The 27,585-nt window shown below is 36.0% G+C and overlaps 4 protein-coding genes across 14 annotated transcripts in view; 1 reads left to right on the top strand and 3 right to left on the bottom strand.

The window, feature by feature from the left end:
* Nucleotides 1-19,314, bottom strand: part of LOC127064924 (uncharacterized) — a 52,336-nt gene extending 33,022 nt beyond the window's left edge. The window contains exons 1-2 of one of the 8 annotated variants that reach the window (XM_050996598.1): nt 17,470-19,314; nt 16,138-16,534 (exon numbers count right to left, since the gene is read on the bottom strand). The gene's annotated coding sequence lies outside the window, so the exon portion shown is untranslated. Of the gene's footprint in view, nt 1-3,500; nt 6,753-16,137; nt 17,284-17,469 lie in introns of those variants that run through there. The other 7 variants (XM_050996596.1, XM_050996599.1, XM_050996597.1 and 4 more) reach the window with 7 other exon arrangements.
* Nucleotides 19,315-19,461: 147 nt separating this feature from the next.
* On the bottom strand, nt 19,462-20,412 carry LOC127064952 (NADH dehydrogenase [ubiquinone] 1 alpha subcomplex subunit 5). The gene is made up of 3 exons (XM_050996659.1): nt 20,252-20,412; nt 19,896-20,054; nt 19,462-19,784 (listed from the first exon to the last, which is right to left on the bottom strand). The coding sequence occupies exons 1-3, from the start codon at nt 20,270-20,272 to the stop codon at nt 19,611-19,613; spliced, it is 354 nt and encodes a 117-aa protein (XP_050852616.1). The 5' UTR covers nt 20,273-20,412; the 3' UTR covers nt 19,462-19,610.
* A 282-nt stretch (nt 20,413-20,694) lies between these two features.
* LOC127064948 (40S ribosomal protein S5) lies at nt 20,695-22,263 on the bottom strand. Its single transcript, XM_050996654.1, has 3 exons — nt 22,111-22,263; nt 21,136-21,505; nt 20,695-21,030 (listed from the first exon to the last, which is right to left on the bottom strand). Exons 2-3 carry the CDS (start codon nt 21,496-21,498, stop codon nt 20,746-20,748), a joined length of 648 nt encoding a protein of 215 aa, XP_050852611.1. The 5' UTR covers nt 21,499-21,505; nt 22,111-22,263; the 3' UTR covers nt 20,695-20,745.
* A 322-nt stretch (nt 22,264-22,585) lies between these two features.
* Nucleotides 22,586-27,585, top strand: part of LOC127064921 (zinc finger protein 608-like) — a 180,207-nt gene continuing 175,207 nt past the window's right edge. For 3 of the 4 annotated variants that reach the window (XM_050996587.1, XM_050996590.1, XM_050996584.1), the window contains exon 1: nt 22,586-23,068. The gene's annotated coding sequence lies outside the window, so the exon portion shown is untranslated. The remainder of the gene's footprint in view (nt 23,069-27,585) is intronic. The other variant, XM_050996591.1, reaches the window with a different exon arrangement.

A 27,585-nucleotide genomic window follows, 5' to 3' on the forward strand; every position in this document is an offset into this window, starting at 1 on the left:
TACGAAAGTATAAATAAATTAAATCGTTCTACGATTAAATAACAAATTGTTACGACAAGTAGGAAGATTTCTCGTACGTATATCGAACGATATCTCGTTAAAAGACTTTCGATTCTATTTTCTCGTGACAACGTAGTAGTCCTCTTACGAGTATTACCTGATCATATGGTGCTCTCGAGTCTGAACGATTCGCTTCTTGTATACGTATATATCTATGAACATAAAAGCATAAATAAGAGAGACCGCGTAAATGCGCTGCGTATACACGTAATATGCAACTTGACACAATACACCCTAGATATTATATGCGAGCTTCCTCGTAACTGTAAATAAGGATGGCCTCGACTCTTACCGCTAAGTAGACGATAATCAAACTAGAAACTTCAATTGATGCTACAATTCTTCTCCAATTACTGAAAATATAATTAACACGTTGATAACTCTTAACAGAGATAAGAAAAACATAGAATAAATCATAATTTTTACAGGAAATTTTACTCTCGTCGGCAAGTATACTTATAACATTCTAAACGTCATAAAAACATTCAACTAACAAAACAATTTTTCTGATCTATCGAAAATATAATTAATATATCGATAATAATTTCTTCATAAAAAAAAATGGAAAAATATTCGTTGACATACTTTTTACATCAAACTTTACTCTTTCTAAATTTTCCTTCCGTAATCATCATAAACGTATCAAGAATACAATTAGTATATTAATGACTGCTTGTAGATAAAATATACCGAAAAAAAAAAAAAAAGAAATTAATAGCCGTATCTCTTATATTAAATATTATTAGCAATTTTTCTAAATGCTATAAAGGCGATCTTAAAAACGTACAAAGACGTATGTACACGGTGAAAGATACGGATCTAATTCGAAACGCAATATGAATACCTAAATAAAAATATGAGGCCCAACTTTCGCGATCCGCCTTGTTTACTTACGATCGTAAAACACGTGAGAAGATATAAATTCCATTCTACTTTCCTCATGAATTTCTAATCCCATTACTTAACACGTCTTAATAAAGAGCCACTGAAACGTCTCGGAGATGTCTATCAAATTTTCCGATCTCCCTTCTCTATTACCTCATTTTAAACGTATTTATTTATTTCTCTTTCTCTTTCTCTCTTTTTCTCTATTTCTTCGTTAAAAAGATTTTCGGATTTCTTTTCATACCGAAGAAAAAAAGAAACTGAGAATTCGATAATTGAGAAAGAGAGAAGGAAAGAAGCGGAACGAAGGAAAGAAGGAGAGGAGGGAGGGAGGTAACTAGAGAGGAGATTTTCTCGAGTTCAGTCGCTTGGACGGTCCAGTTCCTCCGAGAACGGAAACTAGGCGAAATACTTCTCACACGCTTGCATACGTCAAATATACTTCTCTTATGCAGTACCAACTCGAACAAGTATAGAAACTTTCCAACCGAGACATAACGTGTCCGTCTATCTCTCTCTTTCTCTCTCTCTCTCTCTCTCTGTCTCTTTCTCTTACAAATGGGCGTATCTCAACACTTCGCACTTCGAACGAGAAAGTCCTTGGCGGACTTCCATTATAAACTTTAATAGTATCGGCGTTGGCTTTCTTCTTAATTGTGACCCAGATCGTCGATGACCGGAGGGTAGAATTGAGACAGAACGAAAACGAGAAAGAGAAGAGAGAAGAGAGAAGAAGCCGAGAACGAATCGTCCCCCGAGAAAGGAATGAGAAACAAAAATTTTATACGAATGCTGTAAGACGATGAGTAAGCTCGTTCGTTGAGACGATGAGAAAACAAGAAGGTATATATCTTTCAACGAGATCCCGATTATCGTTATTATTATTTTATTCCAGATGTTCTGCTTTTAATTAAAATCCTCACGGAGGAGCTCGTGAACTCGCTTTTTTAACGAGATGCGAGAGAGATTAGAATAAGAAGAAGAAGAAGAAGAAAACAAATATGATGCAACTACGCGGAGAAATATGTCTAATTATTTTTAACACCTCGTCTAATGTACTTATCTGATGGATAGAAAAAACAGAGGAAAAAAGAATAAAAAATAAAGAAACAACAACGTAGCAATTCATTTCGCGCCGATAAAAATTGAAGGAGTATTCGCGTTAAAAAAGAAAAAGATAAATAAATAAATAAATAAATAAATAAATAAATAAATTACAGATTCGATCACTGTTTTCGATTATCATTTAAGAAGAAACGAGTCTTCTCCGTCCTCCCAAAAAGGTAACGATCCTTGTGTCACCTGTCCCTCGCGAGAACACGAAAACGTCGTTCGAAAGTTGCACAGCAGCTTTTCCTTCCGCCTGTTTCTCCCCTTTTTCTCGCTGCTCTTCTTTTTTTTGTCTTTTTCTTTTTCTTCATTTCTTTTCTTTTCTTTTCTTTTCTTTTCTTTTCTCGATATCACTGACCATTTCGGTTTAAAGCAAGAACTCGTTTCCCTTTTTCTCTTTCCCTATGTCTTATCTCTCGTCGAATTAGAGAGGCATTCGAACGTGATTGCTTTGAGAGATCATCGATTATCGTCGAACGATGATCTACTTTCTCCTTGCATGCGCAAGGTCGTCTCTTATTATTATTCACGTCTTATTATTATTCGCCGTCCCGATAAATCATGCGTCTTCTAAAAAGAAACGTTACGCATAGGTGAAAAGTCGAGGGAAAAGAGGGAAAGGAAAGAGTAAACATATAGAAAAAGAGAGACGGATAGACAAAAAGAAAGAGAGATAGAGAGAGAAAAGTACGCACTGTTACAATGCCATGGCAGGTCCGTTCTCAAGGAAGTTGGCAGGCTTCGTCGTGAGACCTTGCCTCGTTAATTAAAACCTAAACCCCGAGCGAAAGCTTAGTTATTCCGTGAAGCCTCGAATTATAACGCCCCTCCTACCAACCCGACAGATATTTCGCAGTAAATTCATCGTCGAAAGTGCATACCGACTTACCACCGCATTTTACTCTTGCCATCTTGTGAGAAGTTTTAAAGACGTTTTAAATCTATGAATTCTTCGAAACGTTGAACGCTTTGAAAATGACTAGCGTCTATGCGTTCGCGCACTAGCAGAAACGATCTGTTAACAACGCAAATCTCTTGGCTACGTAAGTAAGTAAGTAATAACAATGTCGGAGGCTGAAGGAGAATATTCTCTTCTGTTTTTATTTTATTTTTTTTTTGTTTTGTTTTTCTTATCACCTTCGGTCTATCTCGTCAATGAACAATAACGAAAACGATTACGTAATTTTTTCGCTCGTCTGATCGAAGCTCCTAAGTTTGTTTTTTCTCTTTCTCTCTCTTTACAAAGTGAGTAAAATTTAAAGAACAAAGAATTTAACCAACGGAAAACGATCTAACCAACGACACGATGAGAAATTCGATATGACGGGGAACGTTTTAATAGTTACAATAATCCGCTCGGTACTACCAAGTATCGGAATCGAGAATGGCCGATCGCAGGCCAAGGACACGGTCTCACGGATTCGATACGATTCAACTCGACCCACCTCACTTTCCTTTTCTTTGGCTTATCGCTCTCGTTCAACTGGAGAACTACGTTCCTCCTCCTCCTTTTCGTCTTCGTCCTCGTCCTCGTCCTCGTCCTCGTCCTCTTCCTCCACGCTGACTACCTTCTTCCTCTTGTTCAATGGAATCACTAAATTCTTTTTCGCGAACCGGAGAAGAGAGGGAGTACGTACTCACGCTTCGCTCGACACATTGAGACTGATCGTGAATTATCATTTATGAATAATACAAACTACGACGTATCACCTTACATAGGTCGAGTCGATCGATATCGTCCTTTCAAGTTTACAAACAATAATCGAGCACGAGGAGAACATTGTTACGCGACGATCGTAACGCGGATCAATATCATTCTTCGTTGTGTTTTCACTTCATGTGTTTCCTCTTTTCTCTCTTTTTTTTTTTTCTTTTTTTCTTTCAACGTCGCGACGAACGATTCCAATCGCATTTTTTAACATCATCAAAGATTACGCCGTCGTTTCGCGAAATTCAATTTCATACGAGCACATAGATACTTTCAGTTTATTACGAAATGTTCGGTTATACTCGCTCGAGAAACAATCGCTCGTACTCGATATCGCAATCAGCTTCCTTTCAAAACTTAGACGATGTTCGGCAACGTTTTCGAGAATGGAAACGTATTTCGCACCCACGCTATTATCCACGGATGAACAAATACATGGACGAGTTGACCGTTTACGCACTCCTCCTCCTCCTCCTCCTATCGAATCACTTTCGCTTTTGTTCCCTTTGCATTCCGTGAATGGCTCGCGAGATAGGAGAATGATTCACTACGTTTAGAAGAAGAAGAGTATTATAGCTCTTTTGATTCGACAAAAAATACGATTGTATGTCTCTATAGAACGTCTAGGGTCTCTTCGAATCGTTCTCAAATGGAAGAACGATAAATTACGTTAAAAATGGAAAATCGAATTCTTTCGCCTTGGATAGGACCGAATGGTTCCCGTCTTTTGCAAGGGGCGCTCATACTTAAAGATGAGGACGAGCAAATAAGATTTCATTATTGCAAAAGGCAATTAATTTCACTTTTAACTGCTTATTATGCGTATAATTGGCAATTACTTAGAGATTTAAACTGCCGGTAATACGGCTTATACCGATCACGTTGCTTATACGTACCAACTTATACGATACATACCTACGTATTTACGTCGGGCACGGCATTAATTGTTCCCTGCATTTTATTGCATACCCGTTCACCTATCGTTTCTTGCTCGTAATATGTTTGCCTACGTGCTATGTAGTATTTATCTTATAACGTCTATTGCCTTTGCACGCGTTTCGGAAGGAAAACGAAAGGATATTCCCGTCCTCGCTAACTAATTACGATTCAATTATTTCTAAACTCTATGCCGCATGAGAGAGGAGAAAAGAAGAAGGTGACTCAGTGGAGAGATGAGTCGAGTAAATCGGAGGGAAGATCGAGAAAGGGGGTAGTAAGGAAAATGGAAAAGACGGAGGGAGAAAAAAGAACGAACTTAAAATTAAAGATATTTCAGAGTCATCGATCGTTGGACCGAACTCATTTGGATCGAATCGCTCACGTACCGATAAAGATCGCTAAGGTAAGCACGAGGATAAAGAAGAAAAAAGAGAACAAGAAGTAAGAGAAGAAGGAGGTGGAGGTGGACGTGGATGCTTAAAGAGGAAGACGAGCGACTCACTTTCGCTTTGTCCGTCGTGACCCGAGACTCGATCTCTCGTGTCGGCACATTCCGCGAATGGCGGTACAAGAGGACAACTCAAACAAGAACCGGTCCAGATTTTCACGTGAAGGCCCAATTCTAAGATCTTTGTTCTTATCCTTCCTCGTTGATTCTTTTCCATCGAAAATGATATCTATCGCGTTTTCTTTTTTATCTCGATCGTATCTTTCTCGATACGACGATAAAATAATTGATATAAAAATTAAATGACAAAAGAAAGAAAAAACATGTTCATCGATCATTGTTTACAATTTCGAGATGATCCTCGATCTATGCTTTACGTTAATTGCGACGAGACAGTTAGATTGAAAATCTAATTCTAATTATAAGATTTTTATTCTTATCTTTTTCTTATTGGCTTCGACGTTTTAATCAAAGATTATACTCATCATTTATTTTTTGTATGTATGTCGTTAATCACGTCGTTTTTAATACGGTAACAGTATAATGAAACTAGGAATTAAAAAGAAAAGTCTAGTTTTTATTAAGATCACCTGAAAGATCTCCGAACTATGCTACGTTAACCGTGATAAGATAATTAGGTTGAAAGTTATCCAAGAGACCGAAGGAATCTCGCTCTTTATCGCCGGGAGCGCTCATTAAATCACTTATAGACTAGCTGGATATATCTAGTGAATTTCCTGGCGTAGCCATGAATTCACGAGAACCCATGGGAATTCATAGCTATCTATGGAAAAGATTGCCGCTACCAGTTGCCACGATAGTGTGGTAAACCATACTATAGTGGATGTTTTATTTCCTATTTTCCAACCCTTGAGTCTTCTGAATAATAAATCTAAAACCGTGTAATCTAAAATAATACTTCCTTCAAGATAACGATTATCGTTCGTCACAATTAAACGCACTTATGCCGTCGATATGATCGTAACGAGTACGGAGATATATAGATTCATATCGATTAATTAATATTCTATCTTAAATTGATTTCATTAAGAAAAGTTGATCAAGAAGAAAAAAACAGAAGAAACAGAAAAAAGAAGAAAAGAAAAAAAGGATCAAGGCCTATCTCAATCCAGCTTATAGATACGACAAATCCTACGCAAGATCGTTCCTCGCAAGGTCCTTTTAAGAATCGATCGAACATTCTTTGCTTTATAGAATCGACGTTCCATCTATACTTTCCCTGGCATACATTCATACGTACGTGTGTGTCTAGATTTATATATATATATATATATATACACACGCATATATGTACGTATCTAGACACGTAGGAAGAAACGATAGCACACGAATAAACGAGGAAAAAAAGGGGAGAAAAAATAAAAGATATTCAAGAGAGAAGGAGAGGGAGAGAAAGAGAGAGAAAATGGAAGGCGTAACGCGTTCGTCAAGTAAGTATGTAAAAGTAAACTTGGCATTCCGAGCACGTGGTCCGTGGAGCACAGGAGGAAGGCATATATTTATCTGGCACACGTATAATACGAAACGAGTCGCCGCGATTAGAATCCCACAAAAACGCCTTGCAGAAGCCGTTCACGCGTGCTAGTCACGTATATACATACATATATGTATAGATATACTCTCATATATATATATATATATGTGTATATATATATATATATATATATATATATATATATATACACGCACTGAAAGATATCTTTCGAACGTGTATTAGTCAGTTAGACTCACGCAAAGATCGGAACGATCATATATCGAGGTATGTATATAACTCGTGCCGTTGATCAGGGATGCGATCAGGATCAAGATCATTTTCTAAGATAAGCTACGAAATTTTTTTTTATTCGCGCATCCCTGAACACACGTATCACGCGAGAGTATGCGAATTGCGTTACAAACTTGATACGCATATTTTATTAAAGAAGAATGTAAAACCTAGTGATCTCGACTCGATGATCGATTCAATTCAATTTTCCTTAGAGTCTCATCTAATTATAAATATTTCTGTATCTCTCTCTCTTTCTCTCTTTTTCTTTCTTTCAATCAATATTTAAACTTGTAACGATATTATATCGCAATAAAAAAAAAAAATGAATAAATAAAAAATAAGAAAAGAAAATAATAAAAATGAAAGATAGAGAATCAAACGTTAGTGGTAACGAGACCGAAGAGCTTTTTAAAACTTTACGATTATTATTATTAACTCCTTCCAAATTATTTTCGATCGTATCAAATAGTTTCTCGTTAGTTCAATATTTTATGGCCCAATAAATGCATGACGATATATATTTATATAGCTTATTTACAATTAGAGCGAGCAACTCGAGATACCTAAGTAGGTATGCATGTATGTATATACATATATAGACACATAGGACTCGCTTGTGAACGAAATGTAATGTCGAGTTGAACTGGACGTAGGACCGCAAAGGGTTACAAATAAAAAATGAGGATAAGAGTAGGTACCGACCGTGTGATCTATACGTTATAATGATTGACAAAAAAGAAAATCATGAAACCTAGGAAATTTGATCTCTGTCGTTAGAATAATACTATGAAAAAACTCGGTGAAAAGCTTCGAGCATTATCTCTCTCTCTCTCTCTCTGTCTCTCTTTCTTTCTCTTTTTGGAGATCTATTCAAGACAGGTAGAAATAGAACGTGGGCAACGTTGTTGGTGTGTTGTTGTTGTTGTTGTTGTTGTTGTTGTTGTTGTTGTTGTTGTTGTTGTTGTTGTTGTTGTTGTCGTCGTCGTCGTCGTCATCGTTGTTGTTACCGCAAGACTCACCGACAGAAATGGTTGCTGCGGACGGTCTCGAAGAAATCTTACACGCGTATACTCGCCGTAATTATATGTGCGTACCAACGGCCAACAACGTAACGTGCCGCGAGTGAAACGAGCCTTAAGTACCGAGGGTAAATAGCCGTGAGACGTACACGCGATATATGCTGTTGCTGCTGCTGCTGCTGCTGCTGTTGCTGCTACTTCTGTTGTTGCTGTTGCTGTTACTGTTGTTGCAGCTTTCTAAGAGACGTTGTACGTACTTACATACTTAGATACGTGCTCACATTCAGTTCGTTATTTCGTGTATATACGTATGTGTGTGTGTGTGTGTATATATATAGAATGATTTCATTGATTCTATTAAAAGTAAAGAAAAAAGGAGAGTGAGAGAAAAGAAAATTTTTACACAATTTTTGTAAATGACAATTAAAAAAAATTTCCCATGTGGGTGGAATTTAATTCCGAATTTATAAGTAAACGTACGCTATCAATTTTTCGGACATTTTCAAAGCCGGTTCTTCTCAATAATTTCAAAAGCCTATCTCTCTCTCTCTCTCTCTCTCTCTTTCTTTCTTTCTTTCTGTCTTTTCCTCTTTCTCTTTCTCTTCCTCTTTCCCTCTTTCTCTTTCTCTCTTATTCTTATGGAGGAACGTTGGCGAGAATATATCGCGAGCATACGTGCGAGCGTATATGACAGAGTTATTATATTCGCATCCTCGTTACTGTGGCTACATACCAAAGCGTTATCCTGGCGAAGGGCGACGTACTAGAAATCGTGCCGCTTGCATGCCACCTTCGTTTAATGACCAACCGTATTCCTTAGCCTTAACATCGTTCCTACTATCATCCAACTTCTCTTCCTGTTTCTCCATTTGACAGAACATATGGGAGTAAAAAAGATAAATACAAAAAGAAGACAATTATGATAACAGTAATAATAAAAAAATATTTAAAAAAAGAAACAAGTTGAAGAAAAATAAAAAGCAAGAAACGAAGAAAATAAACTATTCAAAAAAAAAAGGAAAAAGAAATTAAAAAGAAATTAAAAAGAAATAAATAAATGAATAAAAAAGAAACGATAAGAAGTTTGAGAAAGAGAGATGGCATACGTGTAATACAGTAAGAGACGGACCTCGTAAAACGAAAACTTCTCGTTCGGTATATAGGCATCGGCTTGGATGTTACGCAACCACTGGTGGAATAATAAAGGCCGACCTTGCAAAAAGAGGCCTGCTGGAATGCAGATCCTTTCAAAGGATAATCATTTCTCGGGAATACACCGTAATACCGGTATTCAGGGTTCGATGCATATTGCATGGAAAGCCGTTCCGAACGGTCTTAATATATAGCTCGTGTAGCATCGCTCGTCAACGATCGACAAGAAAAAAAATCTTTTCGAACGGCCATTACGTTCTATAGAAGTTGTTGCGTTGTTCGAACGATTCGCTTCCTAGTTCGTACATAGATACGTTACGATAACCGATCGTTCGCGAGATAATACCTTAATCTATCGGCCTAATCGAATCTTTCGTCGACGTAGGTAGATAGGTAGGTAGGTAGGTAGGTAGGTAGGTAGGTAGGTAGGTAGGTAGGTAGGTAGGTGGAAGATATATATACAGATGTATAATACATACAGAAATACACGTAAGCTTCGCCGTACATTACCTATTTGCATAAATCAAGCAAATTCTTTTCCTGTCTTTCCAAGGATCCGTCATCTTAGCCGACTTTCTCTAACGTAAACACACATCACCGGCCGAACAACGTCTGATTTCCCTCGGCTAAGAATCTTCCGAACTTAAACATTTCAAACAGGTAGGTATGAAGAAGAAAATACGTAGATACATACACACATACATAGCTATCGCGTAATGCCATTTACGAACGAAGAAATCTATTTGTCGAATATAACCGCTTTCGTAAAGAATGATCGTAGGTATGTATGTATTTATCTCTTCCTCGTGATCATTCACCTCAAAGTAAAACGTCGTAACTTGTACACGTGAATAAAAGTAAATAAAGCTATGCGTACGCGACGGATAAGGATCGATTCGAGCCGGAGGGACGCGAGATTATAAAGTCTGCGAACGGATTGAGAGAAATAAAGAGGGAGAGAAGAAAAGACTGCCTTCGCTCGTAAAGCAGAGTTCGACAGGTTAAACGGGACTTCCGCGATGCGATGCGACGCGACGATCTCCGCTCGTGTTCCGCTCGAACGTCTCGCGCTGTTATCATCGAAGGCCTACTCCGATCCCGAGGCTGAAAGCTATCCCGCGGAAACACGAAGAGGAAGAAGAAGAAGAAGAAGAGGAAGAAGAAGAAGAAGAAGAAGAAGAAGAAGAAGAAGAAGAAGCTACTCTCTGTGTGTCCGAGAGAGTAAGAGAAGGAGAGAGAGGGCAGGTGGAGAATACGAGCGAAAGATGAACGGGACCGTGGTGTGTTGCTGTTGCTGCTGTTGCTGATGCTGCTGTTGCTGGTGGTGCTGCTGCCGTTGCTCTTGTTGCCCCTGGCTAAGGCGAGTCTCCTCCTCGAGAGGAGAGGAATGTTCGTGAAAGTCTCGAGCCATTGAGCACGACGAACGAGTCACTATCGTTCGCCATTCGTGCGGTCCTTATCGTCGGCTCTCGAACATTAGGTAAGACTTTATGGTGGTCCGAGCACACGCCAAGGTCTCGTTTCCGCGTACGAAGGTTATTGCTCGTTTCTCTCTCCATCTCCATCACTATCTCTATCGTTTTCTCTCTCTCTCTCTCTCTCTCTCTCTCTCTCTCTCTCTTTATCTCTTTTCTTTCCTTTGCCCCTTTTATTCGCTCTTTCCTCGTCCGATTAATTTAGCAAAGAAACTAATTTTACAATTACACGAGCCAAGATACGTGCCCTTTGTTCGCGATATCCTCGTCACCTTTTTCGTCGTCCCACGAGAGAGAAATCGATATTATAGACTCAGCACGAAGCCTTGTCGATTGCTCGTGATCGTCGACTAGCGCGAGCAAGACCATCTCGACCATTGGAATTCCATGAGAAAAACTGGAATATCTGAATAGTAAATGAGAGACGAACCGCGCGTAAAGGATTATAGCTGAATAAACGTCAGTCAATCTCTCTCTCTCTTTCTCCTTCTGCATATCCTTGATCCTTTTGCATATTCCGAGAGATGAAGTACGGTCGACTGATCTCTACGAAGGTCGCAAGACCAGATCGCATTTTCCAGAAAACCATCGAACGTTGACCTCGATATGATAAATTATAAAATACGAAACGTATCTACAAACGTGTGGATACGATATATAACAAAATAAAAAAGTTTATATACGAATGACAAAAAAAAAGAACTACTTTCTTATCCTTTGTTTTCTTTTTTCTTCCTATTTACCTTTCCTTTCTTTTTCTCTCTTTTACTTTTCTACCCTCGTTAAAGAAGAATGAAGAAGACTAGGAAGTAAATAAAAAATAAAGAGTATTACGTTATTCTTTAGATTAGATCTAACCACTTTGCGACTAATTAACATTTATAACTAAAGTAAATAGATGTAGATCATTAGCCAGGGTGCTCGTATAAATATCTAATGTATGCGCGTTAGAAGAGTACCCTCTCCGATTGGCATGAGTTATTTGAAAAGAAACGGGAACGTTTATTACGCAGCTAATATAGAAAGACATAAAAAAAGAAAGAAAGAAAAAGAAAGAAATAGAATGAGAAAAAGAGAAAGAGAGAGAGAGAGAGGACTCTCGTTTATAGATAAGGCAATCTGTGCCAGACAGACAAAACGATCTTACGTCGTAACCTCGACGATATGCGGTAAGCATCCGTGAGAGGCCACACGTTCCCTGTGAACGTCGAGTAACAGCTGTTCGCGCGAAAAACTCTCTCGAGAGAGAACTTCGTTGAAATCTCCTCCTCCTCCTCCTCCTCCTTCTCTTCCAAGGAGGAGGAGGAATTATAATAAGCAGTGGCAGTGCCGTTGCCACTGGACGAACGCTTTCTCCGTGGCCAGTGTGTGACCCACGATGACATCCTTTCGATTCTACTTCGTTTCTTATCCTTAATCTTAAAAAAAAAAAATATTTTTTTCTCGTTCTTTGCTCGATCGAAAATCACGCGGCAAATTTCAAAGTCACGTATTGGTACTTTTTTTTTCTTTTTTCTTTTTTTTTTTTTTTTAAGCATTCCTAATTTATTTTTTCGCTCGCTACAGTATCACCAGTTCATATCCTAAAGATTAGATTTTATAATTACAAATTATACTTGATTATATCATTATATATATTTGTATATCGTAGCATAGTTTTAATATATATCGTAATATTAGGATTTAATTATTTTGAAAAAATTTACTGTAAATTTTTCATTATACATATATAAAATATTTCTTTTAGAACACCATGAAAAATTAAATTATAAAGGGTTAACCGATTTACGTAGAGATTCTTTTTTTTTCCCCTATGCAAATTCACAGGTGAATGACAAACGAGTCTCGCACGGTCGATCATAAATACATACATACATACATGCATACTTGCTTGCATGCATTCATGCATGCATATATACACAATACAACGGTGAAAAAGAAATAGCGATTCTTCTTCTAATGAAATGCTTTCCGGGAGCTCGACGTAAAAACCGAATATGCCATTGCTGATCGGCGAAGTATGGAAAATGACCGACGAAAAGAGAGAAAGAAAAAGAGAATGAAAGAATAAAAGAGAGATAGAAAAAGAGAGAAAGAGAGAGAGAGAGAGAGACCCTTCACGTTCGCGGAACGTTAACGTGCCGTGACGTTGCCCCGTTAGACACACTCCGGCCAAACTCAGCCCGCACTTTAACTCGGATCGTGAACTTTCTTCTTTCCCGCTCTTTTGTATCTCGAACGGATTCTCACCGTAACAATCCCGATCTTCTACGTGAATTATATCTTTTCTCTCTTTTTCTCCTTCCTTCTTTGCATTTTCTTTTCTCCCTTTCTATCTCACTCTCTCACCCTCTTGCTCTGACGACTCTTCATCTTTAAAAAAAATTTACAAAGGGGGTTGTCCCGTTAAATACAATCTTGTTCTCTTTCTCAAAACTATGATAATATCGGGGTTGATTAATTTTTAATATTTTATATTGAAATAAATAATATTGTGTATGGATCTAGTATACTATTTTATAATATTGCATTAGATCGCATTTATTAGAATAGTTTATAAGTTGGTGAATGTTAAAGTTGATCAATCGATTTTGATATCATAATTTTCTATCAAAAATGACTAGTTTTTTATGTAAAATACTACAAATATCGACGCGTTATTTATTGATCAGTCAAATATTATAATATTTTATATGTATATTAGATACTTCATAGCGAGATTGATCTTTCTAATAAAATTCAAACGCTCGATACTTTACTATCAAATATAAAAATAATCGATTAACAGATACTAGCAAAACATGATCACAGTATCGATAATATCAATGTTTCTTTTTTCTTTTTTAGTTAACCTTTGCTTCTCTTGCTCGAGAAACAGAAACAATACACTCGAAATAACGAATAACTCCCATATCTAAGATAGAATTAGACATTTATAGGAAAGGTGTGCCGGTCACGCACAAAAGAGATTCAACTCTTCTCCCTCTCTTACTTCTTACCCCTCTCTCCTTACCTTTCTTTCTTTCTACTAGCGAGAAAGAAATTTTTCAAACGTCCATCTCTCCGTCTCTACGTCGAGAAAGCCATAACATCTTTTTCCCTCGGCAGTCGTAAAAATCGCGCATTGTGTTTGGCTGCAAGCGGAAAGATGCCCGTTTCCATCGGCATTGTTTTCTGCTTCCGAGGATCGTTCGCCGCTTAGGGGATCCTCTCTCAAGATGTTCTCTCGAAAAAAGAGAGAGAGGGATAAAAAAAAAAAAGAGACGAAGAGTGAGATATTTTTCATCGATCGAACTTACAAGCTTAAAGATTATCTGAATGCTACGACTTCCGGAATAGTTCAATAAAAATAATAACAATAAGTACAAGCTACATCAAAAGTTTCAAAGTTAACCAAAAGTTTATCGGATAATTTCAAAAACTGACTACTCTTCTTCTAAAAACTTTTCAGGCTTGCATTGTAGTTTTACGATGTAAACTGGTAAGTTTACGATCTAAAAAAAAAAAAGAAAAATATTAGCCTGAAGAATCTCGTAAAAGGAGTAAAAAGGATTTTTAAAATTACCTACGAACTTGTGACGCATTAAAACTCTTTCGGTCTATCCTATTATCACACGTAGGTATGTATATATATAATTCGCTCGAAAGTTATTAATTTTTCTTTTATTTTTCTTAATACGATCTACGAGCGTATTAAGAATCAGTGTTCCGAAATTGCCTGCCATTTTTCTTCCTTCTTATTTTAATTTTCTTTAATTAAAAAAGATATATGAATATATATATATATATATTTTTTACAATTTTCTATCGTACTTACGTAACAAAACTATTTCGTCTTTACTTGCTTCTCTTATTTTTCGTTTGTTTGTCAATTAGAGAAGAATAATCGAATGAACAAAGAGGAACGTCGATAAATCCGTATATGACGAGAACGGTGGTATCTCTAAAAGACGCAAAAGAAGAAAAAAAAAAAGAGAAGAAAAAAAAAGAAAAGATGCCGAGAAATCGAGCATGCCTTTTACGCGAAGGCGATAGTATCCTAGCTTCTGCTGGCCGCGTGTAAATAATACGAGACGAAGAATCGAGACCTCACACACGCACACACAATAAACAACGATCTCCGAAGAAACATTGAGAGGAGAAGGAGAAGGAGAAGGAGAAAGAGAAGGAGAAGAAGGACGACGACAAAGACGACGACAACTGGGAAAGACTGCAGAAAGAGAGAGAGAGAGGTTTATTGTTTACAACCAAGCACGAGGAGTATTTATTTGGATTCCTGACTCTATAGAAATGTTTTCTATTGTGTGTGTGTGTGTTGATATTATTTCGTTTCTTTCTCTATCTATAAAACATTGATTTCTCAATACAATTATTAAATGATCAAGTATTACTAATACATTTGTATGATATTGTATTATAATATACCTATGTATAATAGTAGTATACTATTATAATATAACATTAATATGTTATACTATGGAAGATACAATTTTTTATATATCGTAATAATATAATAACATATTGGTATAATAATATATAGTATAGTGTAATAATAGTATTATATAATATTTAATTGGAGAGAAGGAGGGAGAAAGGAGATATATATATATTATAAAAAACAGAAGTAGAAAAAAGGAGAAAGAAAAAACTATTACGTATAATTTATAACTAAAATTGGTAAATTCGAATTCCGTTCAACTACTAAAAGCGAAGATTATGAAACTCTCTTCTAGACTGTTTCTCTCTCTCTCTCTCTCTCTCTCTCTCTCTCTCTCTCTCTCTCTCTCTCTCTCTCTCTCTCTCTCTCACTCTATACGCATACGTTATAGATATATCTTTCGAAATGATAAAACTTCCTGACTTTCGTTTACCAAACTACAGTTGGTCTAGGCTTATCTATACGTCAATATAACACACACCTGCCTTTTTTACATACGCGGAAACATAGGTGAAACTTAGAAACAATTGGAAATAGGGCGTGCAGCTCGCTTCACGTCTCAGCAACTAGAAAGACACGTGAATCCACGGAGTAGTTCGAGTGAAAGATTTCAATGTTAAAAAGAAGGGAAAATGTCTTCTTACGAGTTCCTACTTCCTACATTTCAAATATTCTTCAAACTTTCTAATATATTCAAAGTACGACTAATTATATCGAACGATATACATACGTGCATAAATACATACATGGAAGATATGAAATAACGAAAATAAGAAAAAATATATATTCATTTTTAGCAATTAGAGTCGAAGGAAAATAATGGAAAAAAAAAAGAAAAGAAAAGAAAAGAATGAAAATAATAACGAGTCCAATTTACAAAGAAAAAGAAACTTGTTAAAAAATTCATTGCGTAAAAATATTGTATAAGATTCGCGAAGCGGGTCGATTGTCGCGCCACCAACTTTGAAATTCAAAAGATTTCGAAGCAGGACGAGTTTGGCGGGCCGCACGAAAGAGACGGCGTAATAAACGAAATACACGTTCGCTCTCGCTCGTACGCTTTTAACTTAATTTAACGTGTCGTATAAAACATCGTTACATGGTTTCTACTTACCGATGATCACGTTCCCTTTCCCACGTTGTCGAGAAGTTCTTTCCAAGAGTCCCAGATTATTTTCTATCACGAAGCTGAAACCGATGCTGAACAGTCGAAGAAGCGGAAGTTCAAACCGATTCGTAATCGTCGACGTTCCTCGAAGTAGTTCCTTGATATCACACACTCGTCGATGCTTCGAATCAATTACCCCAATCAATTTTCTTTCTTCTCCACTTTGTAATATAATGACAGCTCTCTTTTCTTCCTCTTACTTTAATTCGACTTTTTCATTCGTACACACTACGATTCTTCTCGTCGATTTTACGACGTAAAAATAACTTTCGACGATCACTTTTCGGAACACGCATTTCGCGGAAACACGATCGGCGTTGATCGGATTCGATCGGATTTTTTCCTACGAAAAGGAAGACACGATTAAACGAACGAAAAAAAAAGAGTGAGAGACAGAGAGAGAGAGAGAGAGAGAGAGAGAGAGAGAGAGAGAAGGAATATGATACCATGCAAAATCACGATCGTGATGACACGATAGTTCTTCGAATAATGTCACTGTACTAGACCGACACGTTCGTACGCGTACCAACAAAACACGGTGATGTTTACATCGAACGAAAACAGAGATCGAATGAAGGACAAGGAGCACTACGCAACGTTACCGAGTCGGTGTCTCGAGAGCAAGTGCGAGCGGCGCGCTCGATGCTCCTCGTAATCGAGATCGCGAGCCCTCTCTCTCTCTCTCTCTCTCTCACTCTTTCTCCCACTCTCTCTCTCTCTTCCTCTCTCTATCTCTCTCTCCCTCTCTCTCTCTCTCTCTCACCGATACGATCGTCTATCTCACTCACACATTACACTTTACCCCCCACCGAACGAAGAACGGTGTAACTCTTTCCATTTCTCTCTATCTTTCGATCATTTCCTCTTCATTTTTCCAACCAATTAGAACTTTCCATCAAATTTACGTATCTTCGAATCAACCAATCTCGTTTTATACGCACATATGCATGCATATATATATATATATAATATTATAGTATATAATATACTAAGAAAATGTTATAATTATTAATATTATTATATACATAGTATAATATTAAATTACATATGTACGTACGATGATACATATATATACAATATATATGATATATACATATATACATACATACACAGGTACACATATATACATAGCTCAATACACTATGTAATAATATAATATATTATTAATATTATACGGACATACGTATTAATTTTCGTATTATAAACAGTTGTAAACGATTCGTGATGTCATTTTGATCTTCTTAACGATCTTTCGACGAAAACGAAAGGGTGAATTACCGATAACGACGATCGAAACACAATATGGCTGCTTCTTCTTGAGCACGAACCTCCCCATTCTCTCTTTTTTTTTTCTCCTCTTCCTCTTCATGCTGGTACTTTCCTCGACGGCAAATTTTCGGTGGACGATCGCAAAATTACGAAGCCTCCGGGCTTCAAGCCCAACGATCCTTTTCTTTTTTCGTCGATGCATTTTGCCCCCACGCGAACCAATCACGACGCTACTCGACAACGAAGGATAACGATTTGGTGGGACCACCAAGGCCCTTTGTACGAGGAAGGGCCACTTTCACGAAAGCGAATATTACGTTCATTTCGAGCTGTAGAATTTTCTCTTTTCTTTTTCTCTCCGAATTTTTTTTCATCCTTTTTGTTTTGTTTCGTTTTGTTTTGATTCCTTTCTCGGGATACTACTCGGGTACTACGCGTTCTCTTCGACAAATAAGAAATAAAATCGTTTCTCTTAAGACAGCTTTCTTTTTTTTTTGTCTATCTTTATCGAAATAAGAAACTGAATATCTCGTCGTCCGTCGATTAAATAAGTCGTCACGAATATGCATACGCGTAACGATTTTAGCGACATCTAAAACGAACGAATTTAAAAAAGCGGGAAATTGTGATCGTTTAATTGTTATTAATTAACTAATTTTTTATATTTCGATTTGAAGCGTCATATTTAACGGCGTTAAGAGCTAAACTTATAAGAGGAAATCTCGTCGAAAGTCTCGAAACCTTTCCCATTCACGTGGATGAAACTTTGCGGGTCTGATGAACCGGGTTGATAACGTGCAATAATGGATAAAGAAACGAACGGAGGAATAAAGGGGAAACAATGAAAAGTGAAGAAATTCGCGTTATACCGTTCCGTTACTGTTAGAAAATGTTAGATGTATAAAGCGTGTATTCTTCGAAGTATATGTGTACGTGTATGCTGTATATATGTGTATATATATATATACACGATAAAATATAGATATTGCAAACATTCAATCGAGAAAATCTAAAGATGTGCTTCGCTACACTGTCTATAATGTATTAGTAAATGTACATTGAAATTACAATACCTATTATGCTCGAAAGAATACCGTTATACAATTTTCGTAGATAAAAATAGAATCGTTTGATATATCGGTCGTTGCATAAAAAAAAAAAAGGAAATAGTTTTTGACACGTAAAAAATTAATAAAAAGGTTATTGTTTATAAAATTATTCAAAATTACGAAAGTAAACGCGTGTTTATCGATAAGTAGGTCCTTGTTAAAAAATTTTTTGTAAGCACATACATACGTACTTCTAACCTTAATTTTTCTACCAACTTAATAAATCCGCTTTCTCATCGAATAACACACTTTAACTTCCAACTTGTCCGCAAATGAAGAATTTGTTTTTGTGATTTATATTCGCGATCTTTAACTTAAGCATTCGTTGGAATGTTATCCATATGCGAACCGTGACAATCGCAATCAATCTACGAGCCAAGCGTGTACCACTTTCCAAACGGAAGATGATACAGGATATAAAACCAGTCGGTCTTCGTCGACTATACTACTAACGATTACATCCTAGATTAATACTTGAAGTCTCTTATTACGTTATTTCCTTATTAAAAGATGTGCGAAGATATGGACGAATCTATCCTGAAGTCGTGTTACGAGGAAAAGGACTTATAATTAGATAAAAAAATTGGTGAACATTAGTCTCTCATTCTCTGTAAAATATGTAATCGATGATTCGAACGTTAATTAAAATAAAAAACTCTTATCTAAACTCATATCGTTTTAAAGTATCAAAACTCGACTGGGTTGTCAATTACAGTATACAAAGAACAAAAATATATTTGATGACTAAAACGACAGCTTCGAACGATCATTCTAATTAACAAGATGTACAATTATATTATTCGTATTTGTTGCTAACATTGTCTCGTTCCGAACTTTAAATCAATTTAACGAATGCAACTATTTATATATTGGCAAATCAAATAACTGAAGATTGTAACAACTATAATTTAGGTTTATTGTTACACAACTACTTTGAATGGATATATATGTATGTATATATTCGCACACGCATACACATATATGTATATGTATATATGAAGTAATGTTCTATATACAGTTGCCTGTAAATTTAATCATGATTTACTTATGCGGTGGCCAATTCCATTGATTGACTGGAGCTTCTTCGATTAAATTTTCCCATGGTTTCCAGAGTTTCATTCTATGTATTAACATTACTTCTAATTTAGCTTGCTCGATAACTTCTTCGATGTATTTGACACCTAATTTTTCTGCTACAACTTCTTTATCTGGATTCTATAATAAAGCAATATAATATGCATCAAAATGATAACATATTTTACTTTATATTTCTTTAGTCAAAATAATTATTTAATAGTTGAAGTATAAAGGAAAGTAACATATTACTTGTTTTAAAATATTCACTCGTTCTTTGACAATCTGCTCTGTACATTGTCGGTATGTATAATTCTCTGGAAAAGTTTTCAATCCATTTAATATTTTATTGTTAAGGACTTCCAAAACAGCATAAGGATTAGGAACTTGTTTTAATCCTGTCAGTGTAATCTGTAAAAAATACAAATTTGCATATTCATATATCTTTTCTTAATTACGATATAACCATAAAAATTAAATCATATATACATATATACATACATATATATATATATTTTGTATGCTACGTAACAAAAAACAACGATGTAATATTTATGAGGTATGAAATATTAAAAAGTAATATATTCTCTATTCGTCGCATAATTTACCTTTTTAAGAGCTCCTGCCATTGTCTATATTATAAATTTATATTATAATTAATTATATTTATACGACCTACTATTGCTCGTACGTTGTAGGTTATACAGGAACACGGGTCAAATTATGAAGATAGAAACAGCTAAACATCAGTGGCGCCACGCTGCGGAGATAAACTTACTACTAGTGTTTATACAGCTTGCCTAGAGAATTCTTGAAAAAATTTCATTGTTAAAAATTATGCGTAATTAAATCTATTAAACAGAATATAACGAAATTTTACTAGTTTTTATATCATAATAGCATAGAGATCGTCGTAATACGAAAAAATTGTGTAAATTGGCACTTTTATCTTATGAAAGTAAAATCTTAGTTCCTTAAAGATTTGTGTCGTGAAAAAGAGAGAAAGAAACAATCTATTTTAAATATATAGATAGGGTGGTTTTTTAAAAGATTTTTTTTTTAAACATAAGATTTATTTAAATGTGTCATAAACGCATGGCGCTTATCGGTTAGATTTCGCAACACGTTCAAGTTCATCCTTCTTTTTTATCGCATATGAATTCGACGAGCCTTTCGCAGCATTGATAAGTTCATCGGCTAAACATTCTGCGATTGTTTTGATGTTGCGGAATGCCGCTTCTCTCGCGCCGGTACACAATAACCAAATAGCTTGATTAACGCGACGTAATGGAGAAACGTCTACAGCTTGTCTTCTAACTGTACCAGCACGACCGATACGCGTGGAATCTTCCCTAGGTCCTGAATTGATGATGGCTGTTACGAGAACCTATAAAATCATAAGTACTTTTATAGAATGTATACTCTTACTTTGACAAAAAATCAATACGATAAAAATACAAAGCAACTTTAAATAAAAGTATTAATTCCGTACCTGTAAAGGATTATCACCAGTAAGAAGGTGAATAATTTCAAAAGCATGCTTTACGATCCTAACAGCCATCAATTTTTTTCCATTATTTCTTCCGTGCATCATCAAAGAATTTGTAAGACGTTCCACAATAGGACATTGAGCTTTCCTAAAACGTTTGGCTGCATAACGCCCAGCTGAATGTGGAAGATATTTGGCATTCTTCTCTTTTACAGCGATATAATCTTGTAAGGACATATCATTAACTTGCACGTCATCACAATTCCAGCGACCGAACAATTTGATCTCCGGTAACTCGGCAGAAAGTGCAACTGGTAACGTGTTTGTGGTAGTAACCACATCATCAAATGTTTCAATATCTGGCATTATGTATCTGAAAGAAAATATTTTAGGTTAAGAACAGCAATTAATAATATCTACCACTGTTAGTAACATAAAGTAAACCGAGGCAACAAAAACAACGCAAACAAGTCGCACTGTAAATGTCAGGTAAACAGATCAAATAAGAAAGAAATATTCTATGTAATCTTATTAATATCAAATAAAAACGTTTAGCATAACATAATTTTACAAAACAGTAGATGAAATTTAATCGATACTCGCTAATACATAAAATTCATTCACAATGTAAAAATATATTTTAAAGAAGTACAAAAATCATTCTGTTTGAGAAGTACACGATCATCCAATTGACTAATTACGTTCGTAGAAAATGAATTTGCTCATCGAAAAAAGTTTTATTAAAGTATTAATGAATTCTTCAAAAAATAATTGTTGTACGTTGAAACGAGAAAAACATGTCACCATGTGGTCTCGATTATGGTTAGACTGCTTATCGAACGATGTAAAAAAAACGTTCATAAGACACAGACGCTCGCACGTATTTTAGAAATATCCTCGACCTTACGAAATCACAGTATCACATCTCACCGACAAAAAGAAAGGTCACAATATCGAATATCTAATTCTATAACTTACGTTCGCGTCTCCGTCGGAGCAAGCGTGAACAGGAAAAGACCATGAGACTCTCAGCGCCTTGGCCTGTGATTGCCGGATTTTAACCATCGGAGTCAACGGCTTTCCGTAAATACAAAACATAAAGTTTCCAATATATATGATATGACGAATCTCTATCGATTTAATTGAAATATATCGAAGGTATAATAAAAATTATATAAAGAAGAAGGATGATCGATAATAAAAATGTAGCGAGTATTTAAACGGGTGAAAGATTTATTGTGACTAGAGTGGTACTCCTTAAGTTCGTCACACGGCCGTATCGTCGGTACCGACCTAATTAATAATAAGTAAAAACAACAACAAAAGGAAACACGTAGATTGATTTATAACGTAGTAAACATCGGCTGTAACGAAGAATAAACATAAACATTTAAACGAGCCTTCTCGTATCAGTAGTAATTCGTCTTTAGTCGAATGTAGATCGGACTTAAGGAGCGCGCTAAAAGGAGGCGCGCGATTGGTCGGCGATCGGCCATCTTGCTCGTGGTTTAGACCGTGCGAGAGGATTTCGTCGGAGGATGCGTGTTTATCGAGAATTCCAGTGATATCGGTTAGTAAAACTCGACGCGGCGACGTTTGGTCTATCGAAAATTGTGTGTTTAATTGTGTCTAACCTTGTAAGTTTGTTTTATTACTATTGTGTGTTGTGTGCTTTCGTATGTGTGTGAGATAGAAGTTGCTAAAGACGAGTGGAGAGGAATAATATCGGCTACGGTCAATTTGAAAGAGGAAGGATTGAGGGATCATTAGCAAGATGGCGCCAATGGTTTCTACTTGAAATGGGAGAATGGAAAAAAAATGGACATCGTTTGGCCGTTTGACAGTGTTTTGGACGAGAGGATAAACAAACGATATGACCTATTCAACTTGGCTGCTACGCTTTACGATTGATTCAACAACGAAAACTGCGACGAACGTGAGTAATACTATCGTATACATACAAATCAATTGTCGTGTCCACGCGATATTTAATATTATTAAATTTTCTTTACTTTTTTCTATCTAATAAGTGAGCGAGATAGTGAGTGAGAGAGAGAGAGAGAGAGAGAGAGAGAGAGAACGAGCTATAGACGATATTAAAAAGAAAAAAAATTGCTTCGTCTCTTCGAGCATCATTTGAACGATCATTAATACGTTATAATGTTATACTCGTTTAGAACGTTTACCATAATGTACATACATAAGATTGCGGTATTCGCGTAGCTATATAAACACGGACATTCTCAAGTACTTACCACAGATAGTTTGTATTGGATTGTCGATACAAACTTCTCCGAATGATAAAACATACGCATTAGGATAAAGTTCTTCTCGAGTGTTTACACAGTTTAAGATCTCTGCAACGTCGAACATCGTATCGGAATTAAAGAGAAAGACGTAGAAGGGGATCTTATGAAAAGCTTGTTAGTCAAAATATGAAAACGAAAACGAGAAAAAAGAAAGGAAAAAGAAAAAAAAAGAAAGGTAAACAAGAAAGAAGGAAAAGAATTGGGGAAAAAGAAAACGAAGTACGTGTATGTAATTTATTAATCGAAAAAAAAATGTTTTGATCGACGTGTATAACACATTGATATGTACATACATACATATGTATGACATACCGGCGAGGCGGCTCTTTAATCGAGGGAAATTAATTGCGCGTATCCAGGCTGGAAGTCTAACGTGTGTGTATACGTACGTGTACGTACACCGTGTATGTACGATGTATACATTTATATAGGTGTATGTAGGTATATACGATATACGGACGTGTGTATATATATATATAATATATATATACACGTATGTGTGTATACGTATGTATCGGCGTCGACCGCATTAATACGACCGCAAATGCCGATTTACCCTTTCTCGTTTACCCTACCGCGACGCGCGATATATTCGTAGGAATAATGTCGCATTCGAGGTACATAATTGTCCATAACCGTATGCGTACCGCGAGTGTCGTAATGAAAAATAAATTTCGGCTTGCTTCGACGTCGCTCGTTCGGCCGATGACTCGCTCGGACGATTCGGCTTTAGTCGACTCGACTCGACTCGACTCGACGAGGTGGGAAATAAATTTTCCTGCCCTCGTCTCGTCTCGTTTCGTCTCTCTCTCTCTTTCTCTCTCTCTTTATCTTTCTCTCTTTATCTCCCTCTTTCTCTTTTTCTCTCGTGTCCGGGATCGTAAAGCGAATGTTTTAAAGAGTGGGGGAAGGAAAGAGAGAGAGAGAGAGAGAGAGACAGAATCGCATGCTAGTGAATATCCTCGGATTTTACCGCTTCGTCGGAAATAGTTAATTCGATAAACGTGCTCGTTAAAAACTACATTAAAAAGTCAACGATATTATTCCTTTTATACATGCCCGGCTTTCTTCAACCTATACGCATACAGACACGTATACAGAAACACGCACGCGCAGATACGCAGGTTACATCTATATACCTACACAAATATATATGTATGTATATATGTATATACACACATTTTGGAATCTTGTATTTTCATTCGTCTGACAAAGTCCATGGCGAAGCTAGAAACGATTAGAGTAGAATATAACGCGGTAGCCAAGTTTCTAAAGCCAGGATAAACGCGATCATAGATTTGCATAATGAATGCGATTTACTCCCTCGTTTACATCGCTCGACTTCGTTCGGAAGACATCAATTCCCCTTGTACACGAGGAAAGATAGAGAGACGCAATTCTCCATGTCTTTTTCACCCTCCCTCTTACCCCTTCTGAATTGAGAATACGCAGTCAATGAAATGTTGATGAAAAATCAATGAAACGTTCTTACGTATTATGTTTGCACAACGTACAAGTAATTGATCTTTTTAAGCTTCGTAGATTTTTTTCTATATATATATATATATATTTTTTTTTTCGTTTCTTCTTTATTCATTAGAGTTTATCCAACAATCTGGTAGAACGTCCTTCCTTGAATTTTTACTTGCAGAATTTTAAACACGTTGTAGACACGCGGACTAAAGGAACGCTAATGCCGCTTGAAAAATTCGCGGCTCATTTCTTTTTCTTTTTATTTTTTCTCTTTTTCTTTGAACTTTATTTTCTTTACTTTAAGACGTATTTCACTTTAAGAATGAAATTTATACATTTAAAAGAAAGAAAGAAAGAAAAATAATCGCGATCTTTTCAAATGGCCCTCGTATTACAAAACCAGTAGATATACCGTTAAGCACGATGCGTTGTAAAGCGGAACAGACAAAGTTGCGTGATTTGCAACCTGGTCGAGATATATACATACATGCATATACATGTGAGAAAAGGATAGAGAAACGGAATACTATGGATATGAGGTCAGAGTTAAAAAAAAGAAGAAAAAAATTACACACACGCACAGATAGTTTGGTTCCCTACGAAAGGAAAAGAAAAGAAAAGAAAAAAGAAAGAAAGTATTTTTTTCCATATGCATGGGGAGAAATGAAATCGAAAGAAATATTTCGAAACGATATAACAAACATATTATGGGATTCCTGAATCGATAGGATTACGTGATCTCATCCCGTAGAGGAAACTTGAACTCTAAGTCGATCGTTTATCTCGGACGAAGGGTTGAGATATCTTCGAGAATCGCAGTCAAATCAAATCGAGATACGAGAAAGATTTTTTTATTCTTTCTTTTGATTTTTCTTTTTCTTTTTTTTCTCTTTCTTAAGTCAATCAACGTTGTGATTATCTTCGCTTTATCCACATTCTATTGTTCTTTGATTTTTATTTATTTACGCTGAAGATAATCGATAATAAACTATGTAATGCATTGAGTATATATGTATGTGAATATATACATACATGCATATATATATATATACATGCATATATATATATATATATATATATATATATAAACACATTCGTTATTCATCTTCGTAAATGAGCAAGAAATTTATAGCGAGCAATTCATCGTCGTTGTAGTAAAACGTGTCATAGATAAGATAACGAAAACGACGCGTGTATTTATACGAGAAAGAGAGAGAGAGAGAGAGAGAGAGAGAGAGAGAGAGAGAGAGAGAACAAAATATGCACTCGCTTTAGAATTTTGTTCGACTTAACGGAAGTCGAGCGTGGCTTATATATCCCGTTATCAACTTCGTCTTGTCTTTCCTCTTGAAATTGTTTTCGATTCATGTTCTCCGATTATTATTACTCATTTTCATTTTCTTCTTTTTCTTCCATTTTTTTTTCCTTCTTTTTCTTTTTTCGAAATAAACAAACAAACATGAACATTGTCTATCTATTAATTGTAAGTTATCGATTAAATTGTCGCTATCGGTAATACAGTTTTCTCGCAGTCGGTAAAAATTTATCATTGACTTATCACGATAGTAGATAGATAATAAAAGCAAAAAAACATGGCGATGACTAATCATTGATGTTGATGGACAATCGATCTTCGTTTTATGATCGTCTGTGATTAAAAATTCTAGATCTTTTCTGTGATCTGCACCGCCACTATTTTGATATTATATTTTTTTTCTCTTCTTTTTTTTCCCTCTATTGAGTCTGAAGTATTTTTTTTTATTTTTTATATTAAAAGTTATATACATAATCATATAAATTTTCAATAAAAAATACTCAATATTATGCAATCCAAATAGATAGAGACACATACCAGAAAAAATCAATGATTTTCATAGGATAATATAAACGCATCTAAATGTTTCTAGTAAACATTTATTTTACGATCTCAAAAATAATTTGAAAACATGATCACATCTTGAAAAAAAGATCACGACAAAGCATAGATGGATAATAAAAATGTAGCAAAAATGATAACGATGTTAACGAATGAATCTTTTTTTCTATATACTCCGAACGATATCAAATTATATTTTAGAACAGCACGACTATTTTATAAGAAATTTTCGAAGACGTTTGATATCCGATTTGAAAAATGACTTGCGAACATTAATCGTTTTTCGAATAATTATAGAAATTATAGTAGAAACGGAAAAACAATTTTTGTTTCGGAATTCTTCGACAAATAAAATTATCGTAAGGATAATCGGTGGTAAAGGGAAAGAAAAAAAAAGGGAATAAACAAAAAAGAAAGAAATAAAAAAATAAAAAGAGAAATACAGAGAGAAAGAGAAAGGTGCGGATTGGGTGTCCGGGTATACGGAACAATCCCACAGTAATCCTTGTTATTCGAACGGACCCTTGTCGTCGGTTTGCGAATGAAAGAGAGAGAATGAGAGAGTGAGAGAATGAGAAGAGGGCACCACGAGGGTCGAGGAGAAGCGAATAGGGTTGAAAACGTGTTCACCGTCGTCCAGTATAGAGAAGTTGAACCAGTGGTGGAGGTTTACGGAGGCTGGGTTGCGTCTGTGCACCAGAGTGGGGGGTAGGTGGAGTGATGAAGAGGGTAAGGAAGATCGAGCGAGCGAGAGAGAGAGAGAGAGAGAGAGTGAGGGAGGGGAGGGAAGAAGGG

This window comes from Vespula vulgaris, chromosome 7 (genome assembly GCF_905475345.1).
Source record: "Vespula vulgaris chromosome 7, iyVesVulg1.1, whole genome shotgun sequence".
Lineage (NCBI taxonomy): Eukaryota > Metazoa > Arthropoda > Insecta > Hymenoptera > Vespidae > Vespula > Vespula vulgaris.

Excerpts from the sequence above, each read along its gene's own strand:
- LOC127064952 (XM_050996659.1), bottom strand. The coding sequence starts at position 20,272 with ATGGCAGGAGCTCTTAAAAAG. Across the intron at positions 20,055-20,251 it reads TGGCAGGAGCTCTTAAAAAG|ATTACACTGACAGGATTAAA; the intron begins GTAAATTATGCG and ends TATTTTTTACAG. Across the intron at positions 19,785-19,895 it reads GAGTGAATATTTTAAAACAA|AATCCAGATAAAGAAGTTGT; the intron begins GTAATATGTTAC and ends GCTTTATTATAG.
- LOC127064948 (XM_050996654.1), bottom strand. The coding sequence starts at position 21,498 with ATGCCAGATATTGAAACATTTGATGATGTGGTTACTACCACAAACACG. Across the intron at positions 21,031-21,135 it reads CTGGTGATAATCCTTTACAG|GTTCTCGTAACAGCCATCAT; the intron begins GTACGGAATTAA and ends ATGATTTTATAG.